General features: G+C 40.0%; 1 protein-coding gene across 4 annotated transcripts; it reads left to right on the forward strand.

The window, feature by feature from the left end:
• The first annotated feature begins 1,003 nt into the window (after window positions 1-1,003).
• LOC121951307 (AP-2 complex subunit mu-A) lies at window positions 1,004-16,971 on the forward strand. 4 transcript variants are annotated; one of them, XM_042497575.1, is made up of 14 exons: window positions 1,004-1,175; window positions 3,094-3,215; window positions 6,330-6,335; window positions 8,736-9,001; window positions 9,238-9,320; window positions 9,892-9,897; window positions 10,081-10,216; window positions 11,120-11,264; window positions 11,562-11,579; window positions 12,060-12,179; window positions 12,943-13,078; window positions 13,263-13,360; window positions 13,596-13,707; window positions 15,818-16,971. In XM_042497575.1, the coding sequence occupies exons 2-14, from the start codon at window positions 3,142-3,144 to the stop codon at window positions 15,950-15,952; spliced, it is 1,335 nt and encodes a 444-aa protein (XP_042353509.1). In that variant the 5' UTR covers window positions 1,004-1,175; window positions 3,094-3,141; the 3' UTR covers window positions 15,953-16,971. The 4 variants fall into 4 exon arrangements, with proteins under 4 accessions (XP_042353509.1, XP_042353512.1, XP_042353511.1 ...); XM_042497578.1 differs by lacking the exon at window positions 11,562-11,579 and having other exon boundaries at window positions 1,006-1,175; XM_042497577.1 differs by lacking the exon at window positions 6,330-6,335 and having other exon boundaries at window positions 1,009-1,175.
• Window positions 16,972-18,887: the final 1,916 nt, after the last annotated feature.

Consider the following 18,887-nt stretch of genomic DNA (forward strand, 5'->3'; position numbering starts at 1 on the left):
TAAATATTTTTTTTAACACTGGAGAGGGAGTTATGTTCTTGTTTTGTCTTAGGGGAGGGACATTCTACTTTAAATCATCATATTTTGTATTATTTTAGATAGCAACGGAATCCCAAAAGCCACAAGTGGGTCTGAAAAGCATATTTTCTTTGAAAAAAAAACAACAACTACCAAATCACACCACTTTCCATTGCCAAAACTGTGAAATATGTTTACTGATGAGGGAGGGAGGCTCATGCATTTTCCCTCAGTAACTCAGGAAAGCTCAAGGAAAAAGTATGTGTAGGTCTGTCAAGAATCAAAAAACAAAGTTGCACCCCAGCCACCCCCTACTCTGATAAATAAAGTACAGTCCCTCATCCACCTCTGGAGCAAGAGAAGAATATCACCATTACTCAAAAAAATTCAGTCCTGTAAGACCTAGATCAAAATCAGTTTTCCTGTGCTGTGTACAGACGCCTTTCACAAGCTATTAAACGTCTGGTTCTTTTGAAAACATTAGTAACTGAAGCAGCAACTTGGCAAGATATGTCACATAAATTGCAAAAAGTAGTAAAAAGGTAAAAGGAGATTACCTGAAAATAAGTCTTAAATATTTATCATTATATTAACAAAAAAAAAACACTCTTGGAGACATTGTGTTCCTTGCTTTTGTTTTTCATTTATTTTTTCTATTTTTAATTGCTTATTTACAGGTAATTTTCTTATACTTCTTGACGGATTTCTCTATAAATTTTTTGGACATTTCTTGTTAAGTTACTTCTTCTTTGCACGCTTTTAAAAGAATGAAGCCTATCTGCTCAGGTTTTAAAGGGTTAATTAACCAAGCTGGATACGTGCCAACATGGTCCCAAGTCCATTGTAAAAAGAGAACTAGCCCACTGTGCTGCCTTGTAGTCATCACAAATAATAACCACTAATGAAGAAGAAAATAGGCAGTAGTTTATGTAGCTTATCATAACAAGGCCTGGGTGCGGTTTACACATCGCTCCAGCCGCGCCTTTTCCTGTCACAACGGAACGGCTGTGCGTCAGGACGGCGGGTCAGCTGACAGCTATCTGAGGACCAGGAGGAAGGAGCGGAATTAGCGGGTGTGTGAACTGGGAAGCTACTGGATCCTGACTTAATATCCGAGGCCGACCGGGGAGCGAAAGATTGGTGGCGAGAGAACTAGGGTAAGTTCATCGAAGTCGAGACGGATACACATTTGTCGTCAAAGTGATCATCTGTAGCCCCGTAACCGTTGAGGAAAGCCGGTGAAACGGTTTCATTCGGGGGCGACGTTAGCATTAGCAACGTTAGCTGCCGCTCCGTTAGCTAACGTCAAGCTAGCAGCGGCAAGTAGCACGGTAACGGAATCGAGGCGGGTTTTCTCCTGAAAGTAAAAGCACACAGCGTGGCATTTCTGCAGTTTAGTAACGATATAATGCGATTGGAAACAGTCGGTGCTATGCTTGCCAAATTGTTAATTTTAACATTTCCGCTAATTAATAGTATTGCACGTTAAATGGTCGTCAAACGGTCAGATTTTCTTTTCACCGGAAGTCCATTTAAAATTCCGCACGGCTCGACGCGGTTTCGCACCGCCAGCTAGCCTGCTATCGTAAGCTAAATTAGCTAGCTACCTCTCACTCGGTCTATTCTCCATCACTTTGATCTTAGCTGAAGGTCAAGCCTCTATCAGTGTTGTAGCCACTTAAGAAAGCTTAAATTACATCGTTTCAAGCAAAAGTGTGCCTCACTGGCGGAGGTACAAATGAGAAAATATGAAAAATTTATGAACGTTAGGAAATGGCCCGAGTGAGCAGACATCTTGACTTCGGCCAATAAAAGGGCGATTAAACGCGATCGGGTCTTGTGCACGGTTTATTCGGTCACGACCCGGCAATGTCCAAACGGGTTGATTAGTTTAATGATATTGGGCATAGGCATAGGATTGTATTGTGCACTTCCTCTGGGCACCGCGTATGTAAATTGTCTGGCCTCTGTCTTCGAGGAATTTCAAGCATGTCCTTCATCCCCTGGTTTCCAGAAGCTTCATTCATGAATGAGAGCAAACTGCTAGTATTTGTTGGTCACAGCCATAAAATAAGCAACACTAACACCTGCACTGCCTCTAAATGAATTTATATGTCTTAAGGATTTACTCTTGCTTTGGATTTCATACTTAGTCTATTTATATCCAGACTGCACCTGGCAGGAAAATTGCACCCAAGAAAGAGCAACAGACTTGTAGCTGACTATTTGGTGGCATCCTGCTTCAAACTGGTGGCTGCTAATCTGCTGTTAATCTTACTTTGGAAGGAAACAAGGATTTGACTGTGGTGTAAGTGTGGAAGAGCAGTGATACTTGAATTATGGCCTGCAGGCCAAATCTGGTCCCCAATAGAGTGCCGTTTGGCCCCCCAGCCATTTTCAGTATCACACTAAAAATAAAATGGGAATTGTTTTTGTACCTTTATTACACATAAGTGCTTAAAATGGCTTTGAAGTAGTGCTTTTTATCAAAAAAGTGTCAGTAAAGGAGCCCCAACCCCCTTACCAGAGGTCCTAGATAAACCTCTAATGTCCTAAAATCCAAGAAATGTCCTGAAACCCAAGAAATGTGCTAAAATCCCAGAAACATCCTGAAATTTGAGAAATGTTCTAAAATCCAAGAAATGTCCAGAAACCTTAGAAACGTTCTTAAATCCTAGAAACGTCCTAAAATACTAGATACATGTATGGGACTGCTATGACTGGCCCCTGGCCTCCTGTCGTTTTGCAAAAGTGGCCCCCAAGCAAAGCACTTTGAGTTCCCCTGGTGTGGAGCCTTTTCAGCCTGTATTAGAGTGATGTTTGTTGTGTGTATGCACATGCACGTAACAAAAATGAGTCACCACAGTGGGGCAGCTGCAGGATATGTTCAATTGGCTGTGTGTGTGTGAGTGTGTGTGTGTGACACAGACAGAGAAAGCGGATGTGAGGGACAAGTGCTTCCCTGTACTGTTGGTCACTCCCTCACTTTTCAGTGCTTTCACTTCTCTGTCACCCCTTTTTCCTTTCCCCCGTTTCCTTCCTGCAATCTCTCGCTTCATTTCTATCTCTTCTCAGGCGGGGTTTGGTTTCACCATGGCCAGTTGGGACTGAGAAGCAGCCAAAATGATTGGAGGATTGTTCATCTACAACCACAAGGGGGAGGTCCTCATCTCCCGGGTCTACCGAGATGACATCGGGTACGTTTCACAGGAGCAAAGCTGCTGTAACATTCTTAAATTTTGGGGGACTTCATGTCAGTGACAAGGGCCTGATCCAGCGGGGTGGACAGGTTGGTATTGGTACCGAAGGGATAAGAGAGGATTATGTCCCTCCTCCTAGCTTAGGAGTTTACATTTGACTGTTGTGTTATCTCTTTTAAAAATGTGTTTAAAAAACAGCTAAGCCAGGATTACATTCAGGACAACCCTTTGACAAAGAACACAGTTTGATGCAATTACAAAATGACAATAAAATGTAATAATCTAATAATACAAAAATATGACCAACATGTGGTTATTTTCTCAGTAAATGAATTATAAAACACAAAGGACTATAATAAAAAAAATCCTTATTCAGCTTTGTTCATGTTGTATGAGATAATGAATCTGTTCACTCCAAACCACACCCTTGTAAAAGATTAGTTTCAGCGTTGTCCAGCTCTTCCAAAATGATCTCAATGTTTATACAAGACACAAGTTCTTTATTTGTACCATATGGAAATGAGATACTGATAGCTAGCACCATTTTGCTCTCTGTACTGAAAATACCTTTTTTTTTTTTGGTTTGGCATGGAGGGATGGGGAAAGTAATAATTGCCTCGATGGAAAAAAAAGAGTAGATAGTGGCTCACTTTAAATGTGGAAGTAAAAAGAGGTTTTAAACTCACAACTGAACAGCTGAGACAGGAAGATCCAGTGTTTGTTAAAATGAAATTGTTCCTGCTGCCTAGGATGGACGACTAAAAACATGTCCTAGTCATTTCCAGTGTAGACTTGGAGTAGTAGGCTAAAAAACTCAGCCACATGTCGCTTAACCACATTGCAAACAAAGTGGGTCAAGGATTGCTTCTTTACATGTGTCAGGTGAGAAGTCCACATATCGGCAGGTATGTTATTAACAGATACTCGACTGTGTGGTCAGAAGAATGCACTATACATTATGAAGGTCTGACTTGTATGCTGTCCATCTTTCTTCCTTTCCTATTCCGTATTTGTGTTTGTTTGTGACACATTGTAGATGTGAGTCATTGGAATGAACATACCAGGTCTCCATGATAACACCCAATAATCACTGTCTGTTTTGTGCAAACCCAGCCACGTTCAGTGATTGAGTGGAAGGCAGGCATCTCTCCAGAACGGACTCTAGTCCAGTGCCTTGCAGATTTACACATTGAGGGTTGGCAAGGTACAGAGAGGGCGCAAAGGTAGAAATTGATTTTCCTAGTGTACATGATGTGGGTAAACAGCAGCAGTGCTGGGTCAGTGGGTTATTTTTTTTATGTGTAGACTTTTAAGGCATTTTGAAGTATTTTATCACTTGGAACAGTTTTGCTGTAGTTGTAGGGTTAGAGGCACATAGGAGACAGTGGATTTGGGCAGAAATAGAAGAGTATATGCTATATTTCAGAGTTCAGTGAATCAGTGACTGACAGACGGCACCATTATCCCTTTGAAACCTCAGCAAGTTGGTTTGAGAGTTTTCAAAAACATGGGACTGGGCAACGAGCAACTTGAAATTTATGAAAAATATATTACCAAGAAATAAGTAGATTTAGAAAATTATTTTTGAAAACCTAGGAAAAAAAGAAAAATCCAGGGAAAATGTCAAAGTAAAATTAGCCAGGGGAAAACTATATAAACATTTTAATTACATATTTAAGGTTGTGTTACAAAATTCTTATAATAATAAATAATAATAATAATATTTCAAACTCCCTTTCCAGGTCAGTTTAGTGTTTTTATTATGATTTTTCATTTACTTTTTTACTAATTTCTTGCTAATTTTGGGGTCATTCCTTCTTTTGGCGTTAATTGCCTTCTTCCTGTGTTTTAGAAAGAAATCAAGCCAATTTGTTCCGGTTTCAAAGGGTTAAATAGCTGGTTTAAACTAGATCAATGCAAGGCCTGCAGGTTTGTGACATACAGAGTTTTGAGCGTGAGGATCCCTTCCAACTTTTGTCCAGTTTCAAGGCAATAATCGGCAATGTAATTGTGTTTGATTAGTTCTACATCTTTGTCCAGCAGTAGCACAAATAGTTGTATGGCTGCTCGCCTCTGCCTCCTCAGACACAACACAATGTGTACTATGAATAGCATAGAAAGGAAACAAAAATATAATTCATGCCCTCATAACCACAGTTCTTTTTGGTATTAGAGTTTTCTTATTATGTTCATTCGAAAACCAGAAAATCCATTGGTTTTGTATGCACATCTCCACTGTGGTCCTGCCATCAGTTCCTTTTGGTGATCCTCCGAGTTGCTGCAACAGCGCAGAGTAATCCAGACTTACGTGTTGCTCTAATGGCTGCAGTGTATGAGCTGTAATGTTGTGTTGACATCTATGGTGGCACTGTATTGCAACAGGGCTTTTAATTGTAGCTGAAATAGAAATTGATCCACTTGAAATAATTAAGCTGTTACATAGTGATACAAATAATCAATATGCTCTTGTCATGCTGCCTTGATGATATCATAGATTAAAGAGTAATATAGTGCTGCTGGCTTGTTGCAGACATATTCATTTACAGTTATTAGGGCAGGATATCAGTACTCGATACTTTTTAAGGTACCAAACGAAATAACCCAGTAAGTAGTGTTGTAAATTTTCCAGTCAAAACATGCCTGCATTTGATCCTTTTTGTACCTAGATCTAGAAAAAGCCAATCACAGCTGTTCTTTGATTTAATGCATTATGATTGGCGCACAACCGCAGCAGCTACAGCTGTGGTTAGGCGAAGTTGAGCGTGGTGCATTTGACGGAGTTTGCAGTTCAGCACGCTGAGAAGCCACCATATGTTCGAGAGTATGGCCCCTGTGGCATCTGGTGGCATTTTATTGAACCGAAATTTTATATAACCTGGTATTGGTATCGCTTTAAGGGAAGTAGTATTGGTAGTAATTTGGTTTCACTATTTTTTTAACCATACCAAGCGCTATTCTTAAGAAACACCATGTTACTCACTCTGTCTGTGTACATGATGCACGAAAATGTCTCTTGTGCATTTTTGTCTCCTCTCCTTTTACTTCATCCTTTTTTCCTCTCTATCCTCTGTATCACCATTTTCCTCCATCTGTCCATCTTGGCCCCTGTAGGAATAGGTAAGAGATGCTCCAGCCTATCAAGCATGACCCCTCCCCTCTCATGGCCACCGATCAGTGACCCCCCTGAAACCCCTTACTGCATGCCCATTGATTCCACAGTCAACTTCCTGATACTTCCTCTAAGCATGAGTCACCTGTCATGACATTACAGTGGTGAATAAACCACCAGATACTGAGATAAAACAGCTAATCTTATTAAAGCCACCAAATGCAGACACAACTGGAGCCCTTCAATGAGTGTTGATGCTCACATGCAGCGGTACTTAAGCATGTAGTCTGAGCATGGGATATGATGGTTAAGTTAGTCCTCTCATTCTTTGACTCTGCTCTTTCACAAAAAAAACCCAACAATTGTTTGGATCATTTTAGATTAATTTTATGGTGTCTCATTTGTGAAAGTGGGTAGGTACATTTTCAATCTTGACACAATTATTTTTCTATGTATTCTCACATTTTATTGTCTAAGTGACTAATGGGAGTAACAATTTTTTATATTGGGTGCATTATTGAGAGAGAGGGCCACAGCTAGCAGCTGCAAAACAGACTAGTATAACCACTGGGCATTTGGCACTTTTTTTTGGAACTGACAGGCTCATATTGTTATTTTAAGTGTCTGAAACCATAATGGAAACGAATGTGGACTCTCCAGAGATAGACCTATTTGTTAAAGCATAAGATCCTTTTTTTCTTTTTTGAACAAAAACAGCCCCAAAATTGCCATTGCCAAACTCTCTAGACTCCATTGAAATAAACATAAAACACTTAATTCAAAGTCATCAGAAACAAAATAAAATTAAAAAACTGTCTTAGTTTGCCTTTTCACTGTTCCAACTATTACCATCTCTGTTTTGGATTAATTAAACCGTTAATTCACCCAGAGAAATGTGAAAATTTGCTGACTCCGTACACACCAAATGTACTGTTTATTTAAATGAACTCTGGTGGGTTTGCGATGAAGATTTCTGTGCTGTTTCTGGTTAAAACAAAAAGGAGCTAACTCTTTAACAAAAAAGTTGATCTCTGTAGGGATCCTTTCTGAAATGTTGTCAGATGCATACAATAATAACAGCAATCTGAGCGTGTTGGTTGCAAAAACAAGCACTTAAAGTGGACATACTCTGATGGTGCTTGTTTTGTCGCTGCCAGCTGCTCTCACTTGATACTGGACCAATTAAAAAAATGTTGAACCAATATAAAAAAAATTTAAAAGACACTAAAAATAGGGTCCAGGTTGAAAAATACCAAAGTTACCCTTTAAATGCAGTCATACATATCAAGGAAAAAGATCTTTCACTTTCTTTTTGGCGGTGTTAGTTGTGATAAAGAAACCGTTTCATGGACAAGGCAGACATCATGGCAGCCTCCTATGAGACTGGCATGTTGTACTTTTGTCTTCATTTAACAATGGTCCCATTCAATTTGTAAACTTTTAAACACAAATGTTGACATTTTAATGCTTTGCAGACATAGTAGAAATTGTATCTGTACGTAACATCGACCAAAAATGCCGCTACCTGTATGTCTCTATGGCCATTTGTCCTTCATGGTGCCACTCAAAAATAGAAGCAGTCAGCCAGAGAGTGGTTAAATCTTTTACCCGCAGGCTTGGTTCTTCTAAAATGTATTTGGTATTCCATTTTTTGATGAAGTCTTGAAAATCAGTAAGGTTGACAGTTCGTGTTAGTTTAGACCTTTAGAAGTCGTCAGGTGTTTCTCAGTAAGATTTGGTATTCCTGTGAGAACATGCTGCATCCTCTGCTCTTAGCCCTGTTATTTATATATCCACATTAATCAGGGCTGCTTTTCCCCAAAACATCATGCTGCTAAGGTATACCATAAGGTAAACATAATCTTGCTGACTTTTCAGCATCAGTAGAACTGAATTTAAATGTAGTCTGGTCATATTAAAAACTAAAAATAAAAAATCGTTGTAGTCAAACTGTAGTCAAATTTGGATCGTACATGGTCAGAAATTTTTTTTACCCATTGAGATCAGGTTACTATAACACTCTTGCCTGGGTGTCAGTCTAAACTCTCAGAGCGTTCCCTCTCCCTCCTGGTAATTATCACCATTTACACAAAACAAAACTCCTTTTCTCTAAATGCACCAACTTAAGATGTCCTTTTCCAGTTGGCTGGGCAATGTTTTGATTATTGCTCATTCCTTGAAATGGGTGGATTTGCCGTTGTGGTCTGGAGGGATTATTCATTTGTAGTCTAGCGCAGGACTGGTTACATGCAACATTTCACAGGATGTCACAGGGTGGGATAGTGTTAACCACAGTCTCACTGTTATGTAAATGCATGAAACAAATTTCTCAATTCCTGGCTCATACGTCTCTCTCTCTTTCTCCCCCTCTGTGTCTCTCTCTCTCTGTTTGTTTTGTCCGATCTCAGGCGTAACGCAGTGGATGCGTTCCGTGTGAACGTGATCCATGCCAGGCAGCAGGTTCGATCCCCGGTGACCAACATAGCCCGCACCAGCTTCTTCCATGTCAAGCGCTCCAACATCTGGTTGGCGGCCGTCACCAAGCAGAATGTCAACGCTGCCATGGTGTTCGAGTTCCTGTACAAGATGTGTGACGTCATGACGGCCTACTTTGGCAAGATCAGCGAGGAGAACATCAAGAACAACTTTGTGCTCATCTACGAGCTGCTGGATGGTAGGAGGCCATAACTGCATGCAAAATATAATGAGATACAATTGAGAAGCGGGCTTATAAAATCAAATAATTAATTATTGTAGTTAAGTAGATATTAGTCGTGCCTTTTTTTGTATTTGTCCTCCCAGTGAAAGTTCTGGTCGCGTAATGTCTCGTTCAGTCTGGTTCTTTCCATTACCACATGTCTGGGTTATTTCTTATCTCTGACACACTGTTATCTGTTTGTGTTCATACAGAGATCCTGGACTTTGGATACCCCCAGAACTCAGAGACCGGAGCTCTGAAGACCTTCATCACCCAGCAGGGCATTAAGGGACAGGTCAGTTAGACAAATTAAGTCTCACATTGAACTAAGAGAACGAGTATGTATAGTCAGTTTCCACTTTTGATAGAATTTGCCTCAACTTTATGGTCATTGTGGTGCTGTTGAATTGAATTGCATCATACTGTGATTTATATACCCCTTTTATATCAGTGAGGGTAGACTGTATATTAGAAAGACCTCTCAGTATAAGTCAGGACCTGCAGAATCGCAAGTGACAGACAGGTGATAAATTCTTTGTTTTATGCAAATGAACTGAGTCAGTTTGGTTGATCTAAATCAGGAGGAACGAAACGTTGTTATTAGAGTGCTGTCAAAGATATTAAGCTATAACTGATGGAGTGATGTAATGATATCTACACTGGCAGTGAGTTAGAGTGACACTTGTGTCTTTATTGAAACTTTGCAAAGCGATTTTTAGCTGAAAGCTGTCACGCTAGTGTTTTTGGCGGACGATTTAACCGCCAATCATCTAAACTGAAGTGTTAAAATTGCATTGATCTTATATCTCTCTGGTTCTCTCTCCCTGTTTCTCCTCAACTGCGGTCTTGGACACTTCATAATTCAGCACCAGGTAATAACACTGAGAGATTCAAGCTCAGGAAATTCATTTCATATATGTATGGAACCATGTCACATTTGTTTCTCCATCTTCCTGTAGTGCTAATGATCCCTTTTCATCGCCGTCTTTCATTTGTCAGTCTGTCAGCCTTCTCCTTTTATTAGTGGTGATATGGTTACTCTCCCTGTCTCCCAGACAAAAGAGGAGCAGTCTCAGATCACCAGCCAGGTGACGGGGCAGATCGGCTGGCGTCGTGAAGGCATCAAGTATCGCCGCAATGAGCTTTTCCTGGACGTACTGGAGAGCGTCAACCTGCTTATGTCACCACAAGGTCTGTTTGTAAAGCCTTGCAAAACTGGATGGGGACTGCTGACATGAATGATTTATTGAAATGCTATCATACAGAACAGTTAGTGACAGTAGTTCAAAACTTCAGAATTTTGTATTTTGGTCTGGCCCTGTTAATATTCATCTTCAGCTGACAAGACAGTAACTTTTTTTACTAGCTTATATGATGCTTTCCATTGTAACTTCATCAGCAGATGAAGTTGGAGTGAGTTTACTATTTCAGCTACAGATGGAGAAAATGATGTGCTTCTGAGTAATGGATAATTCAAAATACAGGCCTTTTTTGTTTTGTGCTTTAAGGAGTTTTACAAAACACTCAGAGCAATAATGCAGCTGCAAACCACTATTTGCTATGTAAAGACACAGTGGAGTAATGGCGTCCCATGCAGAGAATGAAGTCACGCTCCCTCTGTGTGTGTCGTAATCTTCTCTGTTCTTTGTTGTGGTAGACAGTCTGGCTGTGTGTGCATGTTAGTGCATGCAAGTCCCTGTGTGTGTATCCCACTGGCTAACTAAACGCTGCACTCTGCACTGTGCACTTATGATGGTTACTGCTGATAATTGGACGGTGCTGTTGCGGTGTAGCACCCACCCTCTGGGTGAACACCACAGTCATTGATAAGTTCTGAAAAATGCATAGAGCTCCTTTAAAAAAAAAAACAAACTGCTCATTAATTTTTGAGTATTATTGTTTTTATGTAAAGACTTAACATTGACAACAAATTACAGTCTTGTGTTGGGATTATTGAGAGCATTTTTACCCTTTTGGTTATATTTAGGTCTTAGATTTTAACTTAAAAGAGAGTTTTCAGAAGAAGTTAAGTGCCTGGTGCCTGGTTCTGGCTGGTTTTAACTAAAAAGTCACGTTAGCTCCTGTCCTGTCCAGGCCAGGTCCTGAGCGCCCACGTGTCGGGCCGAGTAGTGATGAAGAGCTACCTGAGCGGAATGCCCGAGTGCAAATTTGGCATGAACGACAAGATTGTCATCGACAAGCAGGGCAAAGGAGGAGCATCTGATGACGCAGGGAAGAGGTGAGTGACACATTTTGACAAGCGAGGCTGAAAAACATTAGAAAAAGTGAAATTCAGTGTCTTTGAGAATGGTGCTTTTACATTATTTCTATTTTGAAAACCCTGACAAGGAAATTTATTGTCCAAATTTCCAAATTTAAGAGACCACCTTGTCTGTTAGCCCCGTGTCTTTGTTATGAGTGTTGTCTTGCTGTTTACAACAAGACAGGCTTTACAATTTATTTTTAATTTTTTCTTTCCTTTGGATGCATCTCTCCTTTCTTTCCCTCTCTTTCTTTTCTATGTGCTGTACCTCAGTGATTTAGGGGGAGGAAGGTACTGTACTGACAAGTGTCCTCACCTTCTGCCACCTCAACACACAAACACACACACACACACCTGTCTTGTCGAAGCCCTTTAGCACATTAAGAATCATCTCATGCACTGCTGCTCCCCACACACTCAATACACCTCAGTATAACTCTTCAGTGTACATCCCGGTGGTTGTTTCCCTATTTTGTGGAATGGCTGGTTTGTTTTATTATCCCACCTAACATCTAACAGGGACTGTGATGTGTTTTATTGCACAATAGTGTCATTAACCTCCACCAGACCTTTTTGTCTTGATACTAGCAGTTTTGTTCCTCTGTGTACCTCTTTTTTATAACTATGGACATTAATTGAGGGAGAGTAGTAGTTTTATCTTTTGCTGAATTTGCATAATGATTATTAGATATAATTAGTGAAGACAAATAGGTGAACTAATTTTCTTTTGTCTCTTCTTTTGTGCGTCTGATGTGTTTTTTCTCCCGGCAGTGGGAAGCAGTCCATAGCCATCGACGACTGCACTTTCCACCAGTGTGTGCGCCTCAGTAAATTTGACTCGGAGCGCAGCATCAGCTTCATCCCCCCAGACGGAGAGTATGAGCTCATGAGGTCAGTAGATAGGTTAAATCTTTTAAAGCTTTTGCTTATTTGTAGTGTAGAGTAAATCGTCTGCAATTTAAAGCCAAAGCTCACCATTAATATGATGACACTGTGCGGTCCGATCACAAAGCCACAACCTGAGTGATCACACTTTACGTTTAAAGTAGATGATATATTGGCCCGTATGTCCCTGCGGACCTTTCTGGCTACAATTATTAATCAAGATTTGATTGAAAGCTCTTAGATTGGAAAAGTTGAGGTTTGTTTGCTAGTGAAGATAGGTTCACAATCGTGTCGAAACAGACATCCCGAAAAGAGCTGAAAAGAACATTTCTGCAGTCCAAGATTTGATTCCCTCTCTTCCTCTCTCTCTTAGCGGCGCCACTAACTAGCTAAATATACACTGTACAATCGATTGAGTGAGGAAAAAAGGCACTGACCTTCGAGAACTGACTTGTTGCTTTGCTTTAACAAGTCAGAAATTTGTCCAACGGTGAGTTGGGAGCAGTCAATCAAGCCGTAATCGGTATTCGCTCCCTCCAGTACACTGCATGGCAAACAATGTCCGACGAAGCTGACATTCAGTCTTATCTTTAAATTGACATGTGCGGCCAGAAAACCAGGTCAGAAATGTGCTCAAATGGTACAGTGTTTGCTCAGCTTGATGAGAGGCATGGAAGAACATTGAAATAACCTGAGGACATTCTCATTTCTGATTTATGAAATTACATTATTTTGTAAAATGAACCACTTTGTCTCCTCCTCCTCGCAGGTATCGCACCACTAAAGACATCATCCTGCCGTTCCGTGTTATTCCTCTGGTCAGGGAGGTTGGCCGCACTAAACTGGAGGTTAAGGTGGTCATCAAGTCCAACTTCAAACCCTCGCTGCTGGCCCAAAAGATCGAGGTGAGCAAAGTCATGATGCTGATAAATGCCACTGGCAGCACACGCAGATCCTAGTTTACACATTTTTCTACGCATCTCGAACAAATGTAATCTGAGACAGTTTGGGTCCATTTTGAATGATGTGTATGAAGTTTGATTTCTTTGTTATTAAAAGTTTTGTGTTTCTTTATTATCACCACCTCAGGTGCGTATCCCAACGCCCCTCAACACCAGCGGCGTGCAGGTGATTTGTATGAAGGGAAAAGCCAAGTACAAGGCCAGTGAGAACGCCATTGTCTGGAAGTGAGTAGCTCAGCCTGTATGTTCATGAGATACAACCAGCTCACTGTTTTATGCTCTCTGTGTCAAGTTAATGATTTAACAGCTTCTCTTTGGTGTCTTTGTTTAACCTCTCACTCAGTTCTCTTTTGTAAACCCTTTTTTAACGTATCTGTCATTCAGAGGTTTTAGAAATTAGGTTCTTTGCTGAAACCTGTGCGACAGTTACAAAGCTCACCGCTGGTTTATGTGTGTGCAGGATCAAACGCATGGCTGGGATGAAGGAGTCTCAGATCAGTGCTGAGATTGAGTTGCTGCCGACCAACGATAAGAAGAAATGGGCCAGGCCTCCCATCTCTATGAACTTTGAGGTCAGAACACATTAATAATCTCAATTCAGCCACCGCCTTCCTCTCAGTCACCGCCTTCCTCTCAGTCGCACATAACGTTTGTGTAATCTGAAACAGTTGCTCTTGATTAGGCTCCACTGCCTGATTAAATATGAGATGTTCAGTGTGCTCTGTGCCTCTGTGCATTCAGCACAGCTGACAAGCGAACAAATAGACGATGGGTTTAATGTGATCCCAGTATCAGTCATGCAAATCACAATCTGTTTGCTGTCACCTCATAAACAAACACTTCCTGCTCAGAGCTCCCTTGATTTTCACACTCACCGTTACAGCCAGCGGCCTGTGTGGCCTACAGCTCCCAGCATGCCCTGGCAGGCCTTAACCTGCTCTACTAAGTTTAAAACTGGTTGTAAATGCTCAGAAAACAAAGTTTTTGGACTTCTCAGAAGCTTGCTTACATTTGCTTGAAGAATTTAGCATTGTCACATCCCATGGTAAATTTACTGAGTGTCCTCATTCAAGTGCTCGGGTATATGAATAGAAAAGCTTTTATTTATTGTATATATAAATAATCTAGTTAGGAAGCTCAGAGGTTGGCTTTTATTTTAGACCTAAATGTTGCTCTATCTACTTTTATGCGAACGAAAACTCGAAAGCTACTTTTGTGTCTGCGATTGATCACAGTGACATTTTTTGCATGCATGCACCTTGAATCACATTTTATTACAAATACAAAGTCCCTTTCTAACAACTGTATTTTAAATGCTTTGAAGGGGTTGGACATCATTGGTCACTCACAGACAACAACATTGGTATATTTTTTATGTACAAAGTGGTACTAGGCACACCCGGTGTTAAAGGAGCTATATATAAGATCATAATTTTAGTTTAAAACATTCAAAAAATAAACTAACCCTATCAACAGAGTGTGAAGAAATCAAACCTTCACATCTTTGAGGTTTTGTCCGAGATGCCTGTATTGTACTGCAAAGATCTCCTCTGCCAAATTACCAGGGATCCCTCTGTAATAATACATCCTGACCCGAGAGGCGATAGCGAGTCACTGTGGCCTCTAGTGTGCCGCAGGAGAGGACGAAGATGTTGAGCCGGTCGGTGTTGTGTCGAAGTGTGTTCCCCCGTTGAATAGTGCCGCCCCCTGTTAATGTGTAGTGCCCCCCTTAGTGGTCATGGTTAGGGCTAAGGGTTTGGGTCAGGTTTAGGTAAGAGAAACACATATCGACAGGGAAACAGTCCTTGACACAACACCGGAGTCAGTAGACACAGCATAGAAGTTATTGTCTCTGTGATTTAGCGTGTAAGAAACAAAGCGATGGCAGAAGCTTCAGGATAACGACCGTTATCGCCATCGCGAGCAGCAGAATTACAGTAGATATCTGTGCGGCTTTCCAATGCTGGAGACAGCTCTTGAAGCGTTGAAAAGATGCGATTTGATGCTGAACTCGCAACATTTCTGTTAGACTGGTTAAGTAAAATCTAACATTGGCTGTATACTGAACCATATCTTTAGTGTAGCTAATGACAACACAACGTTTAGGCTTACAGTTTGTGATAAACTTTTCAGAGGGCGTGATGTGACTGTTTTCTTGTTACTGTCGTGTTGCTAAACCTGAGCTAAGTAAGCTATAAAGTAAACTATTCACAAACGCCACACGTGAAGATCATAAGATAGCAGCCTTATTTTGACCGGCTGCATTCGTGCCTTTATTTATGACTGATGACTGTAAATTGCAATTGTATGGACACAGTATTAGACCAACAATTAATGTATGAAATACTGTCCCCAAATTGGTTGGACTGTGGCTGGAAATTACAAATAGCTCCTTTAACAGATCTCGGGAAAACTGTAATTTCTCACTATGCACCATTGGATTGGATTTATCTACAAAATAATCTAAAATTAGAAACTTTTGTATCCATTGATAAATTTAAAGGGAAAATTCACCCCCAAAACAAAAAGACATACTTGTCCTCTTACCTGTAGTGCTATTTATCAATCTAGATTGTTTTGGTGTGAGTTGCAGAGTGTTGTAGATATCAGTGGAAAGAGATGTCTTGGCTAGGTGTCTTGTCATGTAAAATAAAATGAAACCTTTCTCTTCATGCTCCGCAGGTTCCATTTGCTCCCTCTGGTCTGAAGGTGCGCTACTTGAAGGTGTTTGAGTCCAAGCTCAACTACAGTGACCACGACGTCATCAAATGGGTGCGGTACATCGGCCGCTCCGGCATCTACGAAACGCGCTGCTAAAGTTCAACCCTTTCCAGGCAGCGAACTGACCACTCTCCTCCCATCTATCCTGTTAAGATTTTTTTCTTCTGCCCCCTCCTTCTTTGTCTCTCTCTTCCCCCTCGACTCTTATAGATTCTCTCATACACCCCCACCCGCTCTCCCACCGCCACCCTCACCCCTTCCTAACTAGGTGTTGGAGATTGAATTTACATCGTAAAAACAAAAAAAGTAAATATGATATAATGCACAGATATATGCAAAATGTGAACCATTGTATCGTATATATCTCGTAGTGATGAGTAAACCTGTAAACCAACTGGTGTCCGAAAGGAAAAGACAAGTGATGCAGATGGGGACCAGGGGGAGAGGATTGGAGACACCTTTGGGTGTCTTTAAGGGTGCTGTCTTGTGTTTATTCAGTGTTGTTATCTGCTCTACAATTAGAAGTCCCACAAGTACTAGAGGTAATCCCTGGTGAGATGATTTGTAGCTGTTGTGGTTAAAATGAATCCTGATATCGTTCCTGTATATGAACTTCTGTCTCAGTGAAGTCTGTCTTTCAAATTGAGATGCATGGTCTGATTCTGTATTGTGGACTGATGGATATTTGATCTGTGTTTTTCTTCTTTTAAGAGCAGTCATTCAGATCAACAGTCTCTTATTGGGGTAGTTAAAAAAGATGATCATGGCTGAGCTGTTTTTGTACCTTCTGGAGAGTGTATTCTTTCCCTCGCTATTTTTCCACGATTAGTTTTCAGTGCGTACAGCTAAAGCAGAGGGTAACATTCCAGACAGTTCTGAGGTTTGACCGTCATCTCGATGAGCTCGCGTGTAACTTGTGACCCAAAATTCCTGTTTCTTAAGATCAACTTTGTCACACTATTTTTGAATCAAAGACGCTTTGGGGAAATGTGGCACTGGGAGTGTGTGCAGTGAGGTGAGGTCTCCCCCTGGTGTTCGCCTCGTCACTGTCTGCTTCTTCATGTTTGTAGCCCTGGTGACCGTTCTGTCCAATAAAATCTGACTATGTAACCAAACACGCCTACGTTGTGTGTGTTCTGTTTGATATTGTTTTAGGTTTTTCTAACTGTCTTATAGATGATGTTGTCTGAGATGAGGGAGGGACATGGTGTAGAAACAATGGCTTTGGGGCAACGTTGCTTGCAGCAAGTCCATAGCTGTACTTTTGTATTTTTAGTTTGTTTTTTTTTCATTGAAGCGTGCATTTGCTCCTTACAGTTTATTTAAGGATTTTTTTCTGATACAGGACAAAAATTCTCCACACCAGACTCAACAATACATCAACACAGCACAACCAGAGAATATGAAAATGTACAAGTGAGTTTATGTTTCATGAAAATGTTTCATTTCAGCTTTATGTCATTTTCACGACATGTCAAAATTTGATATTTTTCAACATACTATACTATAGCTTCATTGGCAATTTTTTGGGCATGTTTTTGGACAAATTATTACGTTTTGAGCCTTTTTTTGGCCATTATTTCCACTTTGTATAGTATGACGTGTCTCTACAAGCTATATCATGTCATTTTCAGCCATTTTTATGATGGGTCAAAATTTGACATTTTTCGACATACTATACTATGGCGTTTTGGGCCATTTTTTAGACATGCTAAAATATGATGTTTTTGGACTTTTTTGACGTTTATTTCCACTTAATGTAGTATGACGTATCTCTACAAGCCAAAATAAGTTGGTTTCATCCATTTTTATGGCATGTCAAAATTTGACATTTTTCGACACACTATACTATGGCGTTTTTTGGCCATTTTTTGGACATGCTAAAATATGATGTTTTTGGACTTTTTGACGTTTATTTCCACTTTTAGTAGTATGACATATCTCTACAAGCGCAAATAAGTTGGTTTCATCCATTGTTATGACAGGTCAAAATTTGACATTTTTCGACATACTATACTATGGCGTTTTTTTGGCCATTTTTTGGACATGCTAAAATATGATGTTTTTGGACTTTTTTGACGTTTATTTCCACTTAATGTAGTATGACGTATCTCTACAAGCCAAAATAAGTTGGTTTCATCCATTTTTATGACACGTCAAAATTTGACATTTTTCGACATACTATACTATGGCGTTTTTTGGCCATTTTTTGGATATGCTAAAGTATGATGTATTTTTAGTTTTTTGGCCTTAACTTCCACATTGTATAACATGAGGTGTCTCTACAAGCTAAAATAAGTTGGTTTCATCCATTTTTATGACATGTCAAAATTTGACATTTTTCGACATACTATACTATGGCGTTTTGGGCCATATTTTGGACATGCTAAAATATGCTATTTTTTGACTTTTTTGGCCATTATTTCCACTTTGTGTAGTATGACATATCTCTACAAGCGCAAATAAGTTGGTTTCATCCATTTTTATGACATGTCAAAATTTGACATTTTTCGACATACTATACTATGGCGTTTTTTTGGCCATTTTTTGGATATGCTAAAATATGATGTATTTTTACTTTTTTGGCCTTAACTTCCACATTGTATGACATGAGGTGTCGCTACAAACTAAAATAAGTTGATTTTATCCATTTTTATGACATGTCAAAATTTGACATTTTTCGACATACTATATACTATGGCGTTTTGGCCATTTTTTGGACATGCTAAAATATGAAATTTTTTGGACTTTTTGGACCTTTATTTCCACTTTGTATAGTATGATGCGTCTCTACAAGCGCAAATCATGTCATTTTCAGCCATTTTTATGACATGCCAAAATTTGACATTTTTCGACATACTATACTATGGCGTTTTTTGGCCATTTTTTGGATATGCTAAAATATGATGTATTTTTACTTTTTTGGCCTTAACTTCCACATTGTATAACATGAGGTGTCTCTACAAGCTAAAATAAGGTGGTTTCATCCATTTTTTATGACATGTCAAAATTTGACATTTTTCGACATACT

The sequence above is a fragment of the Plectropomus leopardus genome, chromosome 12 (assembly GCF_008729295.1).
Source record: "Plectropomus leopardus isolate mb chromosome 12, YSFRI_Pleo_2.0, whole genome shotgun sequence".
Lineage (NCBI taxonomy): Eukaryota > Metazoa > Chordata > Actinopteri > Perciformes > Serranidae > Plectropomus > Plectropomus leopardus.

Coding starts and splice junctions, on each gene's coding strand:
- LOC121951307 (XM_042497575.1), top strand. CDS start 3,142: ATGATTGGAGGATTGTTCATCTACAACCACAAGGGGGAGGTCCTCATC. Junction 10,217..11,119: donor CCTGCTTATGTCACCACAAG/GTCTGTTTGTAA, acceptor TGTCCTGTCCAG/GCCAGGTCCTGAGCGCCCAC. Junction 13,708..15,817: donor CCATCTCTATGAACTTTGAG/GTCAGAACACAT, acceptor CATGCTCCGCAG/GTTCCATTTGCTCCCTCTGG.